This window comes from Quercus suber, unplaced genomic scaffold, assembly GCF_002906115.3.
Source record: "Quercus suber isolate HL8 unplaced genomic scaffold, Cork oak 2.0 scaffold_333, whole genome shotgun sequence".
In the NCBI taxonomy this organism is placed as follows: domain Eukaryota; kingdom Viridiplantae; phylum Streptophyta; class Magnoliopsida; order Fagales; family Fagaceae; genus Quercus; species Quercus suber.
In genome coordinates, this window is record NW_027069786.1 from 372,771 (window position 1) to 396,580 (window position 23,810).

Here is a 23,810-nt window from a genome sequence, read left to right on the forward strand (position 1 = left end):
AATTACTATATATTTGCACATTTATACATCCACAACTAATTTGGGTAATTTATGGGCAAAAATGTGGACATTTTACAACTTTTTATATTATAAACTAACTGATGTAAATGCTCTCAAATTGCACATAAATTATGACCTGAAGTTACATGCTCCAAAGTTTTATATTATGCATTTCCATCTAAGCTAAGTATACAAAACAATAGAGTGCCATTGTATCTCAAAATAAATAAATAAATAAATAAATAAACTATAGAGTGCCACTTGTCACAGCCTAATACCGAAATCATGAAACTTCCATCCCTCGGTTTCGCCTTGGAAAACATCATCGGTCACATTCAATCTTTTGTAAAGATTTCAAACATAAAAATAATGTAGCTAGGAGATTATCTCTTTTGCCCCTAAAAGAAGTTGCATGCAGTAAAGCTCATTAAAGAAAGAGGGAAAAAAGAAAAGTTGGGGGGAAAGGCAAATTAAAGAAACAGACAGTCCACCTTCCACGGCACTAGTACTTTCCTGGAGAGCACGGTATAAGTATGGAGGAGCAGAATTAGGAACAGTTTGGTCATCACAAATTAATAAACTTACAGGTATATATGGCAACAAATGAAATGGAGCTAAACCTGCTGGGCACAAGCCAGTCTCCAAGGGCACGATGCCCAGCTCCATTTTTATCGAAGACATATGATTTACTAGAAGGAGTTGCAGATGATGAAGATGATGATGATGATGACAAGAGAAATATAGTATCATGGAATGCTGAGGGAACTGGATTTGTAGTATGGTCTCCTGCTGAGTTTTCAGAGCTCATGTTGCCTAAATATTTCAAGCACAACAACTTCTCTAGCTTCATTCGCCAACTTAATACATATGTGAGCACACCACACTCCCTTCTCTCCTTCTCTTAAACTCTGAATAAGGATAAAACTTAGTTACAATTCATTAGATATTGTCTTTTATTATCTCAAATTGAATTTAACTATAAGATTGCATTGATTAATATAATAAAAATTGTTTTATTAGTCAATACTATTATATGTTTGAATTTAATTATAAAACTTAAATTAAGTTCCATAGGATCTGTGTCTAAATTTGTCCAATATGCATGCCATTCTTCAAGTTTGAGAACAAATTGAACAATACTGTCAATCAGTCTTCTTATATATGCATCAAAGAAAATCAGCTGTCATTAATCTAGTAGTATCAACATGTGTTTCTACTAAGTTTGTCTTGCTAAATATGGTACGTTGGCAAGAAAAATTGATTTTGCTTTCTTGAAAGAGGTATATACTGGGATTATGTTGGATATACCTTTTGGTGGAGAATTTCATCTAATATACATCAGAGTTTATGTTGGCCAGAAATTCGTTGTCAACATATTATTATTATTATGTTGTAATATTGTAGCCAATGTTTGAATGGTGGTGGTAGTACCATTCAAAACATTTGAATGAAAATAATATGCACTTTTCAAGTTCTAATTAAAAACCCATTTTCAAAGATTAGGATTAAAGCCGTTAAAGATTCCACCAAGTTAGTCATGATAAAGATGGAAAAGAATTAATTGAGTCCAAAGAATGTGAATGTTATTTTAATTTTAAATGAGTCAAAATAATCACGCTAGCTGACCAGGTAAAAAAGAAAAGGATGGATTACAGAGTACACACTACAAAATAGTTTTTTCAACAAGAAGTGCGAAGTTTTTTAAATGACAAAGGTTTATTTTAATGCCTCAGCCTTGAAAAAAAAATAGATAGATAAAATTAAAGGTGTCGGAGATTTGGGATCAAAACTCTCTTCGAACTTGCAGGATTATTAATTCAGGAGAAGACTTAGTATAACCTATCATTGGCTATTTGATAAGTTGAAGAAAAAGGAAAAAGATTAGGTTCTACAATTGTGCGTGATAAACAATTTCCGTATTAGTTTCTCTACTCTTCTTTTAAGTTAAAATTGAAAGAATTTATTTCATGCGTAATATATATAGCTAACAGTTAACCTAGTGTCATGTTATTTATAGTTACATTTTATATTTATAATATTTAATATAAATCATAAAATTCATTTTAAATTCATTTCAAATGAAGATAATTATTTTCAAGTAGGGATTTTACAACCGTATAATTAATAGGAGACTACGTACATTTAAAAACTCCAAATAAAGACGTACATATATACTGAATGAAAGTTGTGTAAGGTGTATATGTGTATATATATATATATATATCTATGGGTTTGGATAGTGTGGTAATTAACCCCTCATCTAAAAAGCAGGGATTCAAGAAAACATCATCCAAAAGATGGGAATTCAAGCACGAGAAGTTCCAGAAGGGGTGTAGAAATTTGCTAGTAGAGATCACCAGGAAGAAGTGCGAGCCAAGTATCTTTCCAGCATACCTAAAGGCTTCTGAAGAGAACACCATGACTGCCATGGAGGAAAACAATAATCATCAGCTACTCCTGGAGGAGAACAAGAACCTAAGGAGAGAGAAGTTGGAATTGCAGACTCAAATTGCACAGTTCAAGGCACTAGAAAGTAAGTTGTTGGATTACCTAGCTCAATGCATGGGAAACAACCAGAATAAAGTTAGGAAGCTATGTTAGGTTATGAGAAACGCATATTTGTACTAAAGCATGGAATTTATTTTTCACCTTTTCTTCATTCTCTCTTTGAAAATATTAACACGACCGGAGTATCAAATATAATATATATCTGTTCAGCCCTAAAATTCGCACCACCGTGTAGAAGTTTTTATAAAATAAAATCTGATAATGTTGTAAGCTAGGGAAACAATAAGAAATTGTGTAGGTGACAAGAAAAAGGGGTTCAACCAATTAAAGGAATTCAAAAATTAAAGATGGCGTGAGAAGTTTCACAAATTTGGGAGTCAATTTGAAGAAAACAACTGTCCCAAATTTCTGAAGAAGATGCCACAAATAATTGATATATAAGAGGCAATTAATTGGAAGGTGTCTTGAAGGGATTTCTCTCATACAAGTCTAATTCTATTATTCTACTTCTAGAAATTAGGAGTAAATGTAACATATATAGCATGGTACTCGATCTACAAGGATTTAGTGAAATCAATTGAGGCATTTGGAAGCAACTTCAAGAAGAAAGGCATCACTTTGTTGGTAGAATAGTACTCCACGAGGTTTTGACCGACAATTTTGTAAAGTTATGTATACGGTTGCAACTAACCTTTGTAACATGCATGTATATATATCAAGGGAAATTGCCCCCGACCCACTCTGGGGGAAAAACGAAAACAAAAACCATCCCTCCTGTACCAATTAAAGATTGCCCCCTAAAAGTAATGTCTCCCTCCTTTTTTTTATTATATATATTTTGGTTGCAAAAGTCATTTGATTAACGTTTACCAATAACAGTACTTTATTTTATTGCTTTAGTTCAATAACAGTATTTTTTTTTTTTTTTTTGAGAAACAGGACCATGCCCAATATTCTTATTAAGAAGTTGAAAAATCTTTCGAAACAAAAGCATATATATCATGTGGAACATTTTTTTTATCTAAACTAACAAAGGAAATAAAAATCTTGCTCTCTGGTATAAGGCATGTGCAATAACATTACCTTGTCTAATAATGTGAGAAAAAAAACAACTCCGAAGGGAGTTAACATGAGTTAAAGTGTCTCTGACTGAATGGCCAAAGGACGAGGAAAACATTGTTGAGAAATTGCCTCAAATTCCAATTGTGGCTTAGAAAGTTAATAAGGTTTTTTAACTGAAAAAGGAAAAATTAATTTGGATTTCTTTGTTATAAAAAGAAAGACTATTCCTTAGTGTAGAATGAAGTCTACTCCTTATTAAAGAGGTAATGTATTCTTAATCCAAGAGCAAATAGACTCCTTAGTAAAAAGGTAATGTATTCTTAATCTAAGAGGAAATAGCAAAAAAGTTTTATAAATAGACAATGCTAAAAAAAATTTGATGGGCTTTCATTTTGGCTTTGGCTCAAGGGTCCTCCCTATGGAGAGATGAAAAATAGAGCATGAAACCAAGAAAGAGAAAATAAATTTTTTCTTGGGAAGAATGCAAGAAGAAGGAGAGAGTAAGGTACTGCCACCTTTGAGGAGACACAAAGAGAGTATCTGCAAGAGCAAAGAAAGAGGAAGCCACACAAGAAAGAAAAAGAAGAGAGAGCAACCAAGAGGGAGCCACATAAAGAAAAGACAACCAAGATAGAGCTGTGTATGGAGAAAAAAATAAAAAGGAAAGAGTAAAGTGTTACTGCCTTTGAAAGAGATAATTAGTGTGTGTGAGAGAGCAAAGAAAAATAAAATATATTTTTCTTTAGTTATGAGACATACACAATAATTATTATAATTAATTTAATAATAGTGAAATTATTCAAAATTTGTTTCGTGATTTTTTCCCTTCAAAGACAAAGAGTTTTCCACGTAAATATTTGTACTCTTGTATGTTATTATTATTTTAAATTGCTAATTTTGTTGATAACATTATTTGGGACCCAACAAACATATGCCCGTTATAAGAGCTTTAATACTAATTTCTGAATCTCCTTCAAATGCCACTATTGAAGGCCGATTTTCGAAGCAAAAGTCACCGCTTGTCTAGCTGCAAACATCTCCAAGCACTCCACACTTTGAGGTTTTTTTTTTATTTTTTCAGCCATTGCTGCAATAATCTAACCCATAGTGTCCTTGATCACAACCCCAACCCCGGCTTCGTCACTCTCGTTGAACATTGCACCATCAAAATTTGCTTTAAATTCCCCTAGTTCTGGTGGCAACCATTTGCGTCCATGAGGCAACTTCCCACAGCAATGCTCCTCTCGACTTTACTGAAATTGCAGCAGCCAACTCTTCGCAGCTTCACCAATACTTCCCAGCGGTGTGGTTTTTTCCAGTAATCGGCTTTTTTTCTGATGAGTCCAGATGAGCCATGCCATGGTTACAAATAAATCCACAATTCCTAGTTTTGTAATGAGCCGCTCCATTAAATCTAGGAAGGTTCCATTTGCTGCCTTGAAACGGTTAACCCAACTGAAGTCCTTACACCACACAATTTTCATAGCTTCATAGTCCCACAAATTAAGCAAGTTTTACATCCTCAGGAAAGCTGCCACAAAGATGACATGATGGATCTGCTATGATTTTTCTTTTCAACAAGTTTGCCTTAATTGGTAAACTATCGGTGGATGCCTTCCACAAAAAATGTTTAATCTTACCCGGTACCTTAAGTTTCCAAATACCAGACCACAAACCCGAGCCTCCACTTCCGTTTGAACCCGAGGCTTCTTCACTCCTTGCTTCATCACATAAAATCTTATAGCCCAATTTTACCGAGTCGATGCCATTTTTTTTTTTCCAAAGACCAGTAGAAAAAATCTGATTGTTGCGATGCACATAAGGGAATAGCTAGTATCTGTTGTGCTTCAAAAGGAAAAAAGGGAATTTTCAATGAGGTTCACATACCAGCTACCCGTGGCCCGATTTATCAGTTCAAACACACCAATATCTCTGCCCAAACCCGAGAAGGAAGACACCACTCTGCCACTTGGAAGCCCTGGTATCCAGCTATCATTGTATACACTAATAGACTTTCCATCCCCCACTCTCCATTTAGCACCCATCATAATTACTCTTCTTGCCTTTAAGATACTCTTCCAAGCAAAGGAACCGGAAGTTTGTTTTGCATCAAAAATAGTACCGGTGGGAAAGTATTTGGACTTAAATACATGATAAAACAATAAGTTGTATCATGATTAAGCCTCTATACCTATTTTGCCAACATAGTGTCGTTGAATTTTGCAAGCTGCTTAAAACCGAATCCTCCCTCATTTTTTGGTTTGCAAAGTGTTTTTTAATTTTTCCAATGAATCTTCCTTCGCTCCTCTCGTTGTTCCCACCAAAATTTCTTTACTAACATCTCAATATCTCTACAAAGGCCTAACGGGAGTTTGAAGCATCCCATTGCAAATGTGAGTATAGCTTGGACAACCGCCTTCAAAAACACTTCTTTACCAGCTTGAGACAATAATTTCTTCTTCCACCCTTGCAATTTGCCCCAAACTATATCCTTTATATAATTCAGACTGGCTCATCTATTTTTTCCCACCACTACCAACAACCCCAAGTACTTCTCATACTACTTTATTTCTGGCACCCCAAAAAGCTCCTTAATGGCATTTTTTGTTTCCTCACAAACTAACTTGCCAAAGAAAAGGGTAGTTTTATCAAAATTTATTTACTGGCTTGAAACTTTTTCATACACCTTCAATATGTCTTGGATGGTATGCACCTCCTCCACTTTTGCATGACAAAACAGTAAACTATCATATGCAAAAAATAAGTGAGAGATTTTTGGCCCACCCTTACATAGAGAGAATCCCTATATTTTCCCATCATTTATAGCATTTTGAATCAGACCATTAAGACCTTCAAAACATAAGAGTAACAAATATGGAGATAAAGGATCCCCTTACCTCAAACCCCTAGATGGCACAATATGACCCTTTAGTTCCCCATTAACCATAATAGAAAAAAGACATTGAACTTATACACTCATAAATCCAACCTCTCAATTTTTTATGGAAACCCATCATCTCCATAATTTTCATAAGGAAGAGTCATTACACTCTATCATAAGCTATCATAAGCCTTACTTATATCTAACTTTATAGCTATAAATCCCATTTTTCTGGTTTTCTTTGTTTTCATATGATGTAACGTTTCAAAAGCCACCAAAATATTGTCTAAGATGGCCTTATCAATCTGAAAGGCACTTTGGAACTCATAAATTATTTGTGGTGGCAATTTTTTCAACCTATTAGCTAACACCTTTGAAATAATTTTATATAAAATATTACAAAGAGCTATAGGCCTAAAGTCTAAAACTTTCACCGGACTCTTCACTTTAGGAATAAGAGTAAGATAGGTATGGTTCAAACTTGAAAGATCTTTTCTGAGTTTAGGCAAGACAGCACTGCTTCAATAACATCACCTCCAATACCTTACAAATAAGTTGATTATTTTAAAAATGGTTTTTTCTTTAAAGAAATTTAAGAAATTTGTCAATTAGTAATATAATAATTTTATCTTTTTTTTTTTTAATGATTTTAAGGGTGATTATTTTTTTCCATCCAAGTCAATCAATCTTGTATGCATTGAATTATTATTTTCAATCATTTTGAATCATTGAATTATTTGTGTATGATTTGTAAGTTTGCAGATTTTATAATATGATCTCAAGATTAAACTTACTGTTGTCATTTATTGTTATTTTTAATTCTTTGATTGATATTATTTTTTTTGAGTAAACAGTAATATTTATTAGACCACACATGAAAATGGTAATACTAGTGTTTTAAACCGGGTTTATAATACGTTACATAACTAAAGTACAACTACAAAAGGGTTTAACCTTTGTAGTTGTAGAGTGTGATTATAAATAGCGGACACTAGACACACACAACCAATGTGAGATAAACATCCATAATAACTATTTTGGAATGGAGCTTGTGGTGTTATAACTTCATTCATTCTTCTTTCCATGTGCGTGTGTTTGTTTCTTTCAAAAAAATTTATTTAATTTGAAGAATATGAGCAAACTTATACAATATTATGTAGAGTTACAATTTAATTAAAGTCTAAGTGAATTCCTAATGCAAATTAAAAATATTTCAATAAATTGAATAATTATGTAATCATTAAAATGATTTATTATTTAATATTTAGCCTCCAAAATGAAATTTTAACTCCGTCACAGTGTATACTATAAAACCATGACGTTGAATAATTATTATTATTATATATTATTCATTTATCCAAACTTAAGGTGAATGGATTCTCAAAAAATAATGTGATTTTCATAGGATGTAGTCAATCTTTAAATTGATATGTTATGTATGTAAAATCATATATGGTCGCTCCAAACACTATGTCGTCAACATACACTTGAGCTACAAGATAATTCTCATCTTTCTTCACAAATAAGGTCCGGTTGGCATGCCCTCTTTTAAATTCTCTATCCAGGAGATAATTTGTAAGCCGATCATATCATACTCTAGGTGCTTGTTTCAATCCATAGAGTGCCTTCTTCAATCTCAAAACATGATTCGGAAAGTGAGAATCTTGGAAACCTTTGAGTTGTTCAACAAAGACTTTTTCATTAAGGAACCCATTGAGAAAGGCACATTTCACATCTATTTGATAGAGTTTGAAATCCATAATACATGCAATGGACAAAAGGATGCGAATAGACTCAAGTCTAGCTACGGGAGCAAAGGATTCATCAAAATCTACTCCTTCCATTTGAGTGTAACCTTAAGCCACCAACTGAGAATTATTTTTTATTATCTCACCGTTCTCATCGGTCTTATTTCTGAAAATCCATTTGGTGCCAATGACATGAGCGTCTTTGGGCCTTGGGACAAGTTCCCATACATCATTCCTCATAAATTGATTCAATTCTTCATGCATTGAATCCACCCAATTTTCATCTTGAAGAGCTTCTTCTACCCTTTTTGGCTCAAATTGAGCAAGGTAGCAATGATAAGTCACATGGTTTGTAATAAGTGTGCTCCCCTTTCTAAGACGAAGAACTTCACCTAGAGAACTGATATTTTTACTTTCCGAATGATTTTTAACCACTCTAGATGATGGCTTCTTTGAGGTGGACACTTCATCATTCCGAGAGATAGGAGGATGAGCTTCCAGATGTGTGAGAGCACTTGAGGATTTAGACAATGATCTTGTCTCCATTCTAGAATTCACGGGAGTGAATTCTCTTTCTGGTGAACGTTCTTTCACTTCAACATCTTGGGCTTCAAACTCAATGAGCCATTTTCATCAATAGCTATTTTTGTTATGGCATCATCAATGACCACATTGATGGACTCCATCACCGTTTTTGTTCACTTGTTGAAGACTTTATATACTCGGCTTGTGTTTCAGTACCCGAGAAAGATACCTTCATAACTTTTTGCATCAAATTTTCCAAAGTTCTCCCAATCATTTAGAATGTAACACTTACTCCCAAAGACTCAGAAGTATTTCAGTTTTGTCTTCTTCCCATTCCAAATTTCATAGGCGGTCTTCTTTGTTCCCACTCGGAAGAATATTCTATTGCCAATCTGACATGAGGTGTTCACGGCTTCTCCCCAAAATTTTTGAGGAATTTACTTGTTGAGTAGCGTAACTCTTGCCATTTCTTAAATCACCCAGTTCTTCCTTTCAACCACCCCATTTTGTTGAGGAGTTTAGGAGCTGAAAACTTTTTATTGATCCCATTCTTCTCACACAAAAATTCAAATCTTGCATTCTCAAACTCCTTGCCATTGTCACTTCTTATATTGACAATTGGTACACCTTTCTTGTTTTGAAGCCTCTTGCAAAGATTCTCCATCTTCTCACATGCTTCCGATTTCTCTCTAAGAAATTCCACCCATATGTATTTTGAGAAATCATTGACAATGATCATAATATACCATTTTCCTCCTAAGCTTTCTGTTATTGTGGGCCCCATTAAATCAACATGGAGAAGCTCTAAGCAACGTGATGTAGAGATCACATTTACTTTTTAATGATTCACCTTTGTTTATTTTCCCATTTGACAAGCGCCACAAATGGTCTTCTCCACCTTTCCAAATTTTGGGAGCCCTACAACGGCTTCAAGTTTGGACACTTTTGCCCCTTGTTTGAAGTTTGCATGGCCAAATCTTTGATGCCAAAGTTCCAACACATCTACTTGAGCATTCCTACAAGAAATATTTGGTGTAAGAACTACTCCATAGCAATTGTCAATAGTCTTATATCCCTCCAAGACTTGAATCCCTACTTCATTGATGATCACACACCCCTTCTTTGATAATTGAACAGGAAAGTCCTCAGCACATATTTGAGTGATGCTCAAGAGATTCGCCTTAAGCCCTTTGATATATAGAACATCTTTCAATAAAGGTAGCCCTGGTATCTCAATAGTCCTTTTGCCAAGAACTTGAGCATAGCTTTCATCCATAAATGTTACATAGTCACCAAACTTCTCTTTGAGATACTTAAACAGTGATTTATCTCCTGTCATATGACGAGAGCATCCACTGTCAAGATACCATAAACAAGAATTGAACACTTTTAAAGAGGTGTGCACAAACAAGCAAGCATGAGATAAGCACTCTTGACCTTTAAAAAGAAAATCATCTTCATTTTCTATTCTCTTACTAGATTGAATTCTCTTTTTAAGGTGATCAAACTTGTCACACAATATTCTATTTCTTCTTTTATACTTCTCAATCAATTACTTTAACTAACATAAACTATTGTGTAAGACATGGTTCTTGTGTTCAAGATACTTTAGCATATGAACAAACATTCTAGCATGTTTCTTTGTTTTCAATAACTCTAGAAGTTCATTGTTAGGACAATCTTTAAAAATAGTCATAGAGTCATTATAACAAACATATGCACCACAATTCGTTATTGTAGTGCTCTCCTTGGTATTGAGTAAAAGATTTGCCCATCGACCTGTGAGATCTTCCATCGCTAAGACTAGATGGCAAGGAAGCAAGACCGGCAGAGAAGCAAGACTAATAGAGTAGAAAGAAGAAAAAAGAAAAAAATTTCACCATGGAAGGGAAAGAGGTGCCTATGCAAGGATAGGCAAAGGTTTTCAGTGCCTAAGGTTTCTAGAGAAAACCTAGAACACAAAAAAAAATAAATAAATAAATAAAATAAATAAAAATAAAACCAAGGTTTGTTATAGTATAGTGAGAAAGATAATTTGATTTGAACTTAAAAAATGTTATAATATGGGAAAATTTAGTTCCGCTTGTTACTAAAGACCAAAAATATTGTTAGTCTCTTTTCTTCTTTAAAAAAAGTGCCTTTAATCCTCCAATATTTTATCAAAAAAGAAAAAAAAAAAGTGTTGTGAGTCTAGTTTATTATTATTATTTTTTTTTTTTATAAATAAGATGTAATTAATACTTGTCTCTTGGCAATGAAAGGGCAAACTAATCTAAAAACCCGATTGGGTGCAAAATAATCTGCAGACTCCTTGTAAAGGAATTTGGGGCATGGGGGGAGGTCATTGAACCCCCTCATCCCTCGTTGGGTCTACCTTTGTTTGAAACTTTAGGGACTAAAAGTATTTGTAAGAGCCCAAAAAATGATCCCCAAGCCCACTTAGAATAGTGGCACTCAGTATTTCTAGCCCAACACAATTAATTTATAAGAGAATGGGCTTTCTAAGTCAACTATAATGCTCTATATGGTCCAAATATGAAAAAAGTCATGACTCTCAATATGATGAAAAGAAACATAGAATAAGTATAAAACTCTTCCTCAAGCTAGTCCGAGGATGCAATGTTCATATATTATTTTCTCTAATCTTGGTACAAGTTGATACTCTCTTCCCTTTTTGTTCAAGTTCTATTGTTCCAACCCCTTTCCTAAAGGGATTCCTTTCCTTTATATAGTCCCTCATAATGCATCTGAGTCTTCCACCTGTACATCTCTGGGTAGAAATTGGGATGCTTGTCCCAACGGGACCCTGCTGGAGGTTGTAGAGAGTGTTGTGAGCTATGAAACTACCATTCAGGTGTCTTTTTCTCATAAATGCAGCCAGCTAAGTTGGTGTAGAGCATTGAATGTGGAGGTGATGCTACCTTCTCTAGATATTTCCTCTCTTCTTTACTTGCACGTCTTTGATGTCTTCCATAGTACCTGTCTTTTGGTGTAGGTGGCCAACTAAGGCATTCCCAAGGTGCATTCATTCCTTGGGCTCCTCGGATGATGGGTCTACTCATTCTCCATCCTCAAACCTTAGTCCACATGTCAAGTCTAGATTAGCGTGCGATAGGCCAAAAACGTATTGACCCATTGTAATGAATTAATTGACCAATTAGTCAAGTTTATTAGTTAATCAGATTAACATGCAAACGCATGATAGCACAAACAAATCACTAATAAAATAAGTATGCAGCGAAAAATAAATTGACATGGTGATTTGTTTACGAATGGGAAAAACCTACACAGCAAAAACCCCACCGGGTGAATTTAAGGTCACCATTCTTGAAACTCTACTATTATCACAACAAGCGGTTACAAGTAAAGGAATCACAGTACCTTATACCAACCTACAATTGAACCGTTACCCCAATACCCAATTGGACTTGTTTTGTAGTGACAATTTCTTTTTTTGATGCACGGCTTCTAGTACGTGACTAACCAATTGCGCGGATCCCAGTATGTGACTTCAATCACGAACTAGAAAAAGTTGTTGGTTGCAAAGCTTTTCAGTTCATCCATGATGAAGATCAAGAAGATGCTTGGTTACAAAACCATATAGTGCACAAACACAGCAACTTCTACAAGAATTATGAATTAAGGCGAAACTTTGTCTCAGGTCACAATTTGCTTGAACAAACTTTGCTCAATACTTGTGCAACTTGTGTCCTCTTTGATAGCCTTTAAAATAATCTTTTTATATGTCTAGGGTTATGAGGAAAAAAAAAGCCCAAACAAATAAACACGAATTAGAGTCAAAACAAAACTGAAATTTTGTTTTTCATAAACTTCGACAGATACCCTATCTGTCGAGCTACTATCGAGCAGCTGTCAAGCCATGGGGCTGGAACAGCTTCTTAAGCTCGATAAATGGCTAGCTGTCAAGCTTTAATAACAGGCACTTCTTCAGCTTGAATCTTGGACAGATTTGCATGGTTTTAACACTTGATCTTGAAACAAAGTTTCTTGAAGTATTAAACACATCCTAGATCTACCCAAATACAAGTAAAGTGCATTTTGTCAAAAAATTAGCCAATTACATAAAGTAGTGACATATGTTCCTAACAGACATATGTTCCTAACAAGCGAATCATATATGTCCTAATAGCGTGGTCTCTATGTCTTCCTTCCTCAGACTTAACCCACGTGTCGGGTTCGAATTGATGCCGAATTGGCCTTTACCCATCCTCGGACTGGGCCCATGGGCTCTACGCTGTGTTTGAATCCTATTTTCCCACAATATTTAATAAGTAAATTTTATAGATTAACCATGTATTTTAAAGTTAAAAAAAAATTATTTGTCATTAAACCATATTAGCAATTTGCAAAGGACAAAGTTTGACTCCAAATTATTTGGGAGTTATCTTTTTCAACCTATTACGTGGCAAATTATATAAGACTATTCATGTATATTATTTTGCATGTCATATGACTCTTAAAAAGAGTCATGTAATGCAAGAATTTTAGTTGTGAGTCCAATAGGAGGATAGAAAATGGAGAGGAGATAAAAAAAAAAGTGGGAGGATAGAAAAGATTTTAGTTTCCCTTATATTTGTTTGGTTGGAGTAGAATAGTGGAGGGATGAAAAAAAAAGAGTTTATATAAATTTTCTCATATACCCTTATTAAAAAATGATGCCCAATTAAAACAAAAAAGTGTCAAACAACCAAAAAAAAAACCAATCACACAAATTAATTAAAAATGAAAAATTATGCCCAAGAAAAAAAAAGTAAAAAAAAAAAAAAAATTCACATATTGTTAAACCAAAAAAAAAATTATGCCCAAGAAAAAAAAAGTAAAAAAAAAAAAAAAAAAATTCACATATTGTTAAACCAAAAAAAAAAAAGAAAAAAAGAAAAAAAAAGGCAACCAAGTCAACAAGAGATCCAAGGTTTAACCCTCGCCTACATCAAAAATCAATTGGTATTTTGATCTGATGATAAAAAGTTATCATTAGAAGCGAATGTCATAAGTTGGAATTTTCTCAACAAAAAAAAAGTTTACATGGAGAAGGATGGGTAGTTTAGTCATTGATTGCAACTATTCTTCTCCCTTCTATTTTCTTTCCTTATTGGGGAGATAGGAAAGAAATCACCTAGACCCCACCAATTTTTCATCTTCCTCTTTTCTCCAACTAAACACCCATAAAATCATTTATCTCCACTTTTCTCTCCTATTTTTTCTGTCATCTCTCTTTTACTTCAACCAAACCAAACGGACCCTAAAACTCTATAAAATTTATTTCTACACATTAGTGACGGAACCCAATTCGAAGCCCATATCTGAATGAGCCCAACATGGAAGCCCATTTATCCAAAACCTTAAACCCTACTCTCCCATTTTATTTCTATTCTTTGCTCTCCCAAATTCCATTCCAAGTAAAACACTCGCAAAAGCTGTTTTCCTAAATGGATCCGAAGCTCTTCACCAAAACCCTAATCCAAATTGCGATTGCAAGAAGATCGTACTACACTAGTAGAACTCGAACCCACAAGCCTAGTCTGTACTCCAAAATCAGTCCCCTCGGAAATCCTAAGACAAGCGTGGTACCAGAGCTCGATGATTGGGTCCACAATGGTAACAAGCTCCGAGTCGCCGAGCTTCAGCGAATCGTTCACGATCTTCGCAAGCGAAAGAGGTTCACTCAGGCCCTCCAGGTTTGTAATTTCTCTAAATTCGCTGAATGCTTTTGGTTTTGTCTCTGACGATAATGCATGTTTATGTGGCAAATGGAAATGAAAATTAAGTTTCATTTACTATCTTAGTTGCATATTATTAAGTGGTATGGATGGATTTCTAGTTTAATAGCTTCTTTTAATTTGTTTATGGATACATTTCATGGTTCAGATTAAATATTATAAATCATCCAAAACTTTAAATTGTGGGTTATCATACACTATAAGATACAAGAAATAATACTTAAAACTGTAAAATTGACTGTCTTCATTTCGCTTGAAATGGGGAGAATCATATTCAGTAATTGATTTTGCGTATATAAATCGTTGGAAAGGAATTTCAGTAGAGTAGTTGATTTTGCTAAGATTGGATTAGTTAATGTACTTATAATATTAAGAATTTTGCTGTGAGTGATTTGTTCCTAATCTCCAACTTTGTGGTGCAGGTATCTGAGTGGATGAATAAAAAGGGTATATGTATTTTTTCGCCGAGTGAACATGCGGTGCAGTTGGATCTCATCGGTAAGGTTCATGGATTTCATTCTGCAGAAAGTTATTTTAATAAGTTGAAGGATCAAGACAAGACTGATAAGACGTATGGTGCTCTATTGAATTGCTACGTCCGCCAGCGCCAAATTGAGAAGTCCCTTTCCCATTTGCAGAAAATGAAGGAGATGGGTTTTGTTTCATCGCCTCTCACTTACAATGACATTATGTGTCTATACACAAACGTTGGCCAGCACGAGAAAGTTCCAGATGTGCTAATGGAGATGAAGGAGAAAAATGTTTCCCCTGACAATTTCAGCTACAGAATCTGCATCAATTCTTATGGTGTAAGATCTGATCTTGAGAGAATGGAGAAGATTTTAAAAGAGATGGAGTGCCAACCTCATATTGTCATGGATTGGAACACTTACACTGTAGCTGCTAATTTCTACATAAAAGCTGGCCTAACCAATAAGGCGATTGATGCCCTGGAGAATGCAGAAAAGAAGCTAGATAAGAAAGATGGGCTTGGCTACAACCATCTAATCTCACTTTATTCTAGTATAGGGAAGAAGGACGAGGTCTTGAGATTATGGGGTCTGGAGAAAAGTGATTGTAAGAGATGCATAAACAGGGATTTTATCAACATGCTAGAGTCTCTTGTGAGGCTTGGTGAGCTTGAAGACGCTGAGAATGTACTAAAGGAGTGGGAATCATCTGGTAACTGTTACGATTTTCGAGTACCCAATACTGTCATTATTGGGTATTCTGAAAAAGGTTTATGTGAGAAAGCAGAAGCAATTCTTGAAGACTTGATGGAGAAAGGAAAGGCCACCACTCCTAACAGTTGGAGCATAGTGGCAGCTAAATACCTGGATAAGGGTGAGATGGAGAGAGCTCTGGAATGCTTGAAAGCAGCCTTGTCTCTAAACGTGGAGAAGAAAGGATGGAAACCCAACCTGAAGGTGATCACAGGGATACTGTCTTGGCTTGGTGATAAAGGCACCATTGCAGATGTGGAAGCTTTTGTGAGCTCACTGAGGACTGTCATCCCAGTGAACAGACAGATGTACCATGCTTTAATCAAAGCCAATATAAGAGACGGTAAAGAAGTGGATGAACTTCTGCACCGCATGAAAACCGATAAGATAGGCAAAGATGAGGAGACACAGAAAATGCTTGACATGAGGCAGACCTAAAATTTTATTTTTTAACCCATTCTATGTCCTTTAGTGGCTAATTTTGCTTTGAAAGGCCGTTCATTGCTCAAAAGAGGTCAGGGTTATATCACGGCATTGCTGCTCCTTGGAGGAATTACAAAACAACAAATCTTTTCGAATTATTAGGATCGTATTGTGCTTCCTGATTTGTGCTCACTTGAAAGTGCCATTTTTAACTATGCAGTCTCCTGACCAACTAAATTTAAATAAATGAAAAAATATGCAGTCATTGATGTACTCTGTAGTCTGTACCATTGTAATTCACCTCTTTTTTGGTTTTTTGTTTTCCCCCCTTAAAATGAAAACAATAATAATGTGATGAATTGAAATGGTCTACACCAAAAACAATTAAAATAAAAAATAATATATATATACACACACATAAATACACAATATATATGTGCCTCATAGGTGTGTGAGGAAAGCATTACATATGATGGCCTTACAAGATACTAATTTGCAAGAAGTTGGAGAGAAGGTAAGAAGTCCATATTGTAAGCTAAAGATTTTTTAGCAGGATACCAGGCTCTATTGGCCTCCTTATTTGTATGCTCAAGCTGGTATAGGAGAGATCTCTTTTAACCTGTTTGCCAGCAATTTAGCCATGGCCAAAGGCTTAAAATAGGCAGAAATATCACACGAGAGAGATTGAATTTGGCACAATTAACAAATTATCCAGCAGCAAATCCCCAAAGGAAAAAGGCAGCTTTTTGGGTCCAATGGTTCTAGTGGATACAGATTTTGGCACACTGAAGCAACATCTAATTGCGTCCCATTCCATGGCTATCGTTTCATTTATTTTATTTTATTTTATTTTTAAGTATCCCATGAATTGTTTCTCAGATGCTCACAAAAGCCATCAAGATTTTGAAATCAAAAAAGAAGAGGAAATTTCCAGATTTGAGAATCCTCTCGTTAATAAGAACATGGCAATTTATACATTCCTATTTGTTGGAGGGAGAGGGAGGAAGTGTTCGTATGCAACCTATTCCGAAGCATGTAAATCCTGACAAGGAGAGACAGAGAGAGGGAGTCTTGCAAAAAAAACATGGCGTCGTCAAAATTATTAACGCAGGAGTTTCACAAACATTAAATATACCCCAAAACCATAGTAAAATATCATAACATAAATCATATTTGTATATAAAGCAAAACATTTAAAACATCTATAATGTCAATAGACACACTTCTGACGCATGTAAATTGGCTTCAAAAAGATGTCCCGAATTATTCGATAAAATCACAACCCTACTCAGATAGAGTAGATTTTAGCTCTCCATTGTTGCGCAGCTCCATTACAATGTCACATCCACCTATTAGCTCACCTTTATAGTAAAGCTGAGGAAAAGTAGGCCAATTGGAGAATACCTTTAACCCCTGTCTCACTTCCTCATCATTTAATATATCGAAGGACCCAAAACTTACACCATCCTCCTGTAGGGCATTTACAACTTTGGAACTGAATCCACACCTAGGAGCATCCGGGGTACCCTTCATAAAGAGCATCACAGGTGAAGAACTGATTAATTTCCTTAAACGATCTTCAAAAGACTCCTTTTGACCAATACCTTTCTCAGCTAACACCTTCTTCAATTCCCCACTTTTCTGCATTTCCAACACAATGTCTGATCCACCAATGAGTTCAGCCCCTATATATAGTTGAGGGTAACTAGACCAATTTGAATAAACTTTGAGCCCTTGACGGATTTCTTCATCGGAAAGAATATCAAAACTCCCAAACTCCACCTTTTCTTGTTGAAGGATTTCAACTACCTTGCGACTGAAACCACACTTGGGTTCATCTGGTTTTCCCTTCATAAACAGCATAACTGGGCTTGAATTGATCAGGCTTGCAATCCGAGAGGTTAGGTTAGAACTTAGTCCAGTGGAATCAGAGATGCCACCCTTTCCACTTCCAGGTTCACTTACTCTTGTCTCATTAGACGCATTAGTGTCATTAGTGTCAATCCCATGATCCTTGAAAACTTGTTGTAATTCACCACTCTCATGCATTGCAACTACTATATCACACCCACCAAGAAGCTCTCCTTTGCAATAGAGCTGAGGATACGTTGGCCAGTTAGAGAATTTTTTCAACCCTTCACGAACCTCATTGTCAGCTAGGATATCAAAGCTTCCAAATTTAACTTTTTCCTTCTTCAAAATATCAACAACTTTTTGGCTAAACCCACATCTTGGCTCTTCAGGGTTTCCTTTCATGAATAGGATGACTGGGTGAGAGTCAACTAGTTGCTGGAGTCGCTTTTTCAATGCATCACCAGGTTGCACTTGATTTTTAAGTTCTGAAGAATCATTTTCTTTAGCAAACTCTTTGACTGTTTCAAGGACGGTAGGTCCTGCAGCCATCCCAAGGCTGGCAGGCGCAGCAGGTTCTCCAGGGTTAACAGACCCAGAAACTTTAGCAACTTTGTTGGCCAAACTAGATGGATTTGCACCCTCCAATGTATCTACAGACTTACCATCCTGACAAAGAAAGTAAATTTTTTATAAAAATCAAGGATTCACCAAAAGAAGAATATTCTAAGGGGGAGGGGGAAGAGATGGGTCAAGTATTTAGATGCAGTGGTTTCAAATTTATACAATTACCAAAGTACAAAATCAAATTATAAATTTCCAAATCCCATCCTAGTTTGAGTATCTAAAACAAGTTATAATAAGATCTTTCAAAACCCCCTCCCCAAAAAAAACCCTCGCAAACTTCGATAATTATTAAAGGGAAAACATGGAAAAAAAACCACCCATAAAACAGAACCCAAATGTAACAAATGATCCTAATCACACACAAAAAGGTGATAGATAAGCCTTGGCTCAAATGCAATTATTCCAAAAGTATGGGGTGAGGGTGAGGTCACAAGTTCAAGGGTAGCATGTAAAACTTACCAACATAATTATTTAATTCACTTCATGGGTCAATAGTTATAAAAATTTATAACGAGATGCCACTAAAGTTACAACATAAATATGCAAATTTCAAGATCTATTTGAGCATTTTTTGAGAATTTTAAGTCTACTACCATACCCAAATGGACCGTTTAGTAGTTCCAAAACACTCAAAAAATTTCTGCAAGTTAGGATATAGTGCATCACTTCATTATATCATGGCATCTCACTTTCTAATACTTCCATTAAACATTAGATTCCATTTGTAATAGGTTGTCACTCAAGTTGATAGAAGTGATGACATTAACCTTATAAACAATATTAGTGCCAAGTAAATGTCTTGATCCACTGTTCCCTCTTCCTCAAATCATGCAATTCAACATTTTTGTTGCTAGTCTACTTCCAATCCATCTAAAACCTATATAACTACTTGTATCATCATATACTCACCAATAATTCTCCTCTCCTTTTTCATCAATGTTAACAAGCTCAAAGTCTTATTGCAAATTAAGACACTAAAATTATGCAGACATATATACTTTTTACTCATTTCTCAAAAAAAAAAAAAAAATTAAAATCTTCCTATTAGAAATTTAGAATATAATATTTGACAAATTACCACCAAATTATTTTCATACACACCAATACGGTGGCACCATCCCTTGACACCAAAAAATAACTCTCACAAACAGTAGTTGCAAAACTGTATAGGGGAGACTACCAAAAAGCATAATCATTGATACTACTGTACCTGGTACCAATACATACTATTGTCAAGTGTAACCTAATATGCTAGCAGTTGGAATGCAATCCAAATTTCACATCAATTAATTTTCAAATTCTATAGTTTTTCAACCATTAAACACCACAGCATCTCCATAATAAACCCAACCCAATAAAATAGTAACTAGGAAATTCTCATTAAACAAACCTTGAAGAAAACGAAATAAGGCACAGCAGAAACTGCATAAGCTTCAGATATCTCAGGTTGCTCTTCAGCTTCAACCTACAATAGTTTTACCCAAAATTTCCAAGAAATTAATAAAAGGAGAGAAATTGACAAGCAGAAGGTATAAATTTCAACCAAAAAAAAAAAAAAACAAACAAATAAAATGAGATGAATTGACAAGCAAAAATATGACAATGACAACAAGCCTTAGTCCTAAAACTTTGGGATCCGCCATGAATCATCAACAGATGAACTAGGCCGATCTCATCATCCATACATAACGAATTAATGTGGTACCTTTCTACAACATCTAATAATACCATTTAACCTTTTCATCAGCTTTTTTTTTTTTTTTTGGGTTCCTTTTTAACTTGAATCAAATCCAAAATAATATTCTAAGTGACTTCCTTAATTGACATGTCACTTTTTCAACTTGTAACAGTAACACCACAATTTTAAGTTTTTCGTAGGACTCATATTTGTTTCAAATCCAAAATCATATTCTCGATTACTTCCTTAATTAATATGTAAAAATTTTAGTACTTGTACCAATGTTATTTTAAGTAAGTTTAGTGTGTGTGTGTCTGTTTTCGTTTACTTATCTTAAAATCAAATCACTCGTGTTCACTGGTGTATTCATTCAGTTTGAACATAAATGACCAAACCAAAACTATCTAAAATATTGAGACAGATAATAAAAGAAAATTTAATGTTTGGTTCAAAGCGAAAGAAACGAACCCTGAGAAAGTGGGCATGAGGGAAATCAGTGGAGAGGTGGGAAAAGACATCGTCCATGGGCTTTGAAGCTTCGCACCATGACGCCCAGAAGTGTACACTAACCGCTGCGCCACTCGCCACCACTTTATCAAGCTCCGCCTTTGATTGCACGTCCTTCACTGACCCACCCATTTTGTCCCAGAAAACAAAGAGAGAGAGAAAGAGAGAGAGCTCCCAAACCCAAACCCTAAGAGAAGTTTTTTTTTTTTTGTTTTTTTTGTTTTTTGAAACCCCTAAGAAAAGATTTACTTTTAGCTGAGAAAATAATACTACTATTATTAATCAATGATCGGTTACTATTCCAGATTCTTCTAATACTACAAGTTGTGGCTGTGGCATTTTTAATGGACCTAAACGACGGCAGAAACCTCAGGGTCCAAAACGGCAAGCCATTTTGAATGTTTGTGACTAAACGACAGTTCCACCATCTTGGCTGGAAATAGCGTTGGTGTAGCACAAAAGCACGATTTGCAAACACAAACCCAATAAGATGGAGTCAGATTCTCTAGAATTATTAGGGTCCTCTGCAATATAGAGTTTTTTAAATCATCACCCTCCCTCTAAATTAAATGGTCAAGCAGCTGCCACATCATCAAAACACAAAAAAGTCATTCATGTCTATCCTAAATGCCGTTCAACTTCTAGACTTTATCTTTCTTTCTTTTTTTTTTCTTTTTTTTTTTTTAAAATCTTATAAACTTATCTCTATTACTTTTTCTTTTTTTAAAAAAAAAACCCTTCAACTCAAAGACACTAATCATTAATAACTTTAGCATTTTTCTCCATATTTTTATCTTTAAAAAACAATTAACAATCCAATCAATTTACTTCAAAATTCTCTTTTGAAAACCAAATAAAAATCCAATCATATTTCATCAGATGGTTTTTGAAGGGTAGCTTGCATCTGGAGTTGTTGGATTGAGATCTTCAGCATTGGTTTTGAAACCAGTACAAAACGTTTGCCTCCCCAATTGAGCTGATCAAGCAATTTTCTTATTTACTGTTTCATCTTTGGGAGGATTAAGTTTAACCATCCAACTATTGAATATAGACTCTAATATTAGGATTTGCTCTAGCTTGAGACTGTACCTTAACTTTTACTGGTTCATTTCTTATTTAATAAACGGAGGCAAGGATTGTTTTTGCCTTTTTGTGTTGGTGATTATTATGGAAGAAGAAAAGTAACATAGAAAAGTTAAACTATAAGTTCAACGACACAATGTTTAGGATAGATAAAAGTGTGTTGTTTATGTTTTGATGATTTTGTATTTTTGGATCGTTGATATGGCAACATCATACCCATTTATTTCAAAAGAAATGTGAGGATTTAAAGAACTCTTTATTGTAGAGTACCTTAAAAAATCTAAAAGATCTGAATCTCAAAAAGAGTTTTGCCAATTATGAATCACATATGAAAAATGCTACTACCACAAAAAAGTTCATAACTTTTGCCACAATTCAATAAGTATACGTGATGAGCTATGAGTGATCGAAGTAAAATGGGAATTCACAACTCTACTATTTGCAATTCACCACGTGGCGAGTTGTTGACAAAAGTTATGAACTTTTTTGCAATTCTCGCACTTTTCATCAAACACAGAGACCACAAAGAAGCAAAGAGACCAAAAACATTTATTTTATTATGTTTATTACTACTGCACCAAAATGAAGATGTGTAAGGACCTGCCCTTGGGAAGGGAACAACAGCTGGAAATATCAAACATCTACTGATTGTCTTTACTCTTTATATTTGATCCTGAACTAAAATTTTCATCTCTTATCTGGCTATAGGGGATTTTTTTTTTTTATATGGTTTATTTCATCTCTTATGGCCCTTGCCCAGGTTTTTATGTGATGAGTGCATTTCTGCAAACTGTGCTTATGTGGGACTGGCACCACCTGGAGATGTTGGATCCTGGCAAAGAGAATGCAAGGTGATATTAGTTCATCAGATGGTTTATTACTTATTTTATTATTCGATCATAATAAAATAAATGTTTTTGGTCTCTTTGCTTCTTCTAGTGAATGAAGACTAGTTTAGTGTATGTTTAGATTAAATTTTTACTAATTTATTGGTTTGCTGAAAGTGAAGTATAATTATATAGAGGGGGAAAAATAAAAATAAAAATAAAAATTTAAAGGTAGTGATTTTTTCAACATAAATTTTTTTTTTTTAATGAAAAACACTTCAGCATCAAATATTTATTGGGAAAACATTTTAATTTCCAGTGTTTTGTTACATTCTTGAAAATGTTTCAGAAAATATTTTCTAGTATTTGATGTGAGTTAAAATAAAATATATAACACCTTAGCGGGTATTGAAAGGGGGTATTTTTCCATTTTGGTGGTTTTAAGAATAATTTGGTCATTTTTAGGTTTCAATGGTAATTTGTATTATTTTAGACGTTTTGGTAGTTTTTTTTTTTTTTTTTTGGTGGAGGTTTCAATGGTATTATTTTTTTTTTTTTTTTTTTTTTGGTGGAGGTTTCAATGGTATTTTGTGTATTCTAGAGGCATTTTGATCATTTTGAGTGTTTCAAGAGCATTTAGTCAATTTGATGATTTAGAAATATTTTGATCATATTGCAGATTTAGAGGGTATTATGGTCATTTAAGAAGTTTTGGGGATGTTTTGATAATTTTGGAGTTTCTAGTAATATTTTGGGCATTTTAAGGTTATTTTTGACATTCTTGAGCATATTTTGATACTTTTGGAGAATATAGAGATACTTTGATTATTATAGATGTTTTAGAAAAAATTTGGTGTGAAATTTTATTGTGTATTATGCCTTATGAATATTTGGCATAATAATATTTTGAAAACACTTTTATATTAGGGTTATCATGGTCCTTCATTATTATTACTAGTATATAACCCGTGCTTATACACGAAAATTATGAATTGTAGTGGTACTATTGATATTAGCTTGAATTATAAAACATATAAAATATTAATTCGACCAGGATATTTGGAGGTACTAAAATAGTTTTTTCTTGCAATTTTTATGATATTAGTTACGCTAAGTATAGACACCA

General features: G+C 34.4%; 3 protein-coding genes across 3 annotated transcripts; 2 read left to right on the plus strand and 1 right to left on the minus strand.

The window, feature by feature from the left end:
* The first annotated feature begins 437 nt into the window (after positions 1-437).
* Positions 438-2,659, plus strand: LOC111990149 (heat stress transcription factor B-2a). The gene is made up of 2 exons (XM_024021944.2): positions 438-869; positions 2,272-2,659. The coding sequence occupies exons 1-2, from the start codon at positions 594-596 to the stop codon at positions 2,599-2,601; spliced, it is 606 nt and encodes a 201-aa protein (XP_023877712.1). The 5' UTR covers positions 438-593; the 3' UTR covers positions 2,602-2,659.
* Positions 2,660-14,106: 11,447 nt separating this feature from the next.
* On the plus strand, positions 14,107-16,428 carry LOC111989686 (pentatricopeptide repeat-containing protein At4g21705, mitochondrial). Its single transcript, XM_024021474.2, has 2 exons — positions 14,107-14,423; positions 14,888-16,428. Exons 1-2 carry the CDS (start codon positions 14,175-14,177, stop codon positions 16,124-16,126), a joined length of 1,488 nt encoding a protein of 495 aa, XP_023877242.1. The 5' UTR covers positions 14,107-14,174; the 3' UTR covers positions 16,127-16,428.
* A 754-nt stretch (positions 16,429-17,182) lies between these two features.
* Positions 17,183-21,020, minus strand: LOC111989922 (monothiol glutaredoxin-S17). Its single transcript, XM_024021709.2, has 3 exons — positions 20,736-21,020; positions 19,980-20,054; positions 17,183-18,631 (listed from the first exon to the last, which is right to left on the minus strand). Exons 1-3 carry the CDS (start codon positions 20,904-20,906, stop codon positions 17,396-17,398), a joined length of 1,482 nt encoding a protein of 493 aa, XP_023877477.1. The 5' UTR covers positions 20,907-21,020; the 3' UTR covers positions 17,183-17,395.
* Positions 21,021-23,810: the final 2,790 nt, after the last annotated feature.

Coding starts and splice junctions, on each gene's coding strand:
- LOC111990149 (XM_024021944.2), top strand. CDS start 594: ATGGCAACAAATGAAATGGAGCTAAACCTGCTGGGCACAAGCCAGTCT. Junction 870..2,271: donor TTCGCCAACTTAATACATAT/GTGAGCACACCA, acceptor TCTAAAAAGCAG/GGATTCAAGAAAACATCATC.
- LOC111989686 (XM_024021474.2), top strand. CDS start 14,175: ATGGATCCGAAGCTCTTCACCAAAACCCTAATCCAAATTGCGATTGCA. Junction 14,424..14,887: donor GGTTCACTCAGGCCCTCCAG/GTTTGTAATTTC, acceptor TTTGTGGTGCAG/GTATCTGAGTGGATGAATAA.
- LOC111989922 (XM_024021709.2), bottom strand. CDS start 20,906: ATGGGTGGGTCAGTGAAGGACGTGCAATCAAAGGCGGAGCTTGATAAA. Junction 20,055..20,735: donor CTCATGCCCACTTTCTCAGG/GTTCGTTTCTTT, acceptor AAACTATTGTAG/GTTGAAGCTGAAGAGCAACC. Junction 18,632..19,979: donor CTTATTTCGTTTTCTTCAAG/GTTTGTTTAATG, acceptor TTTCTTTGTCAG/GATGGTAAGTCTGTAGATAC.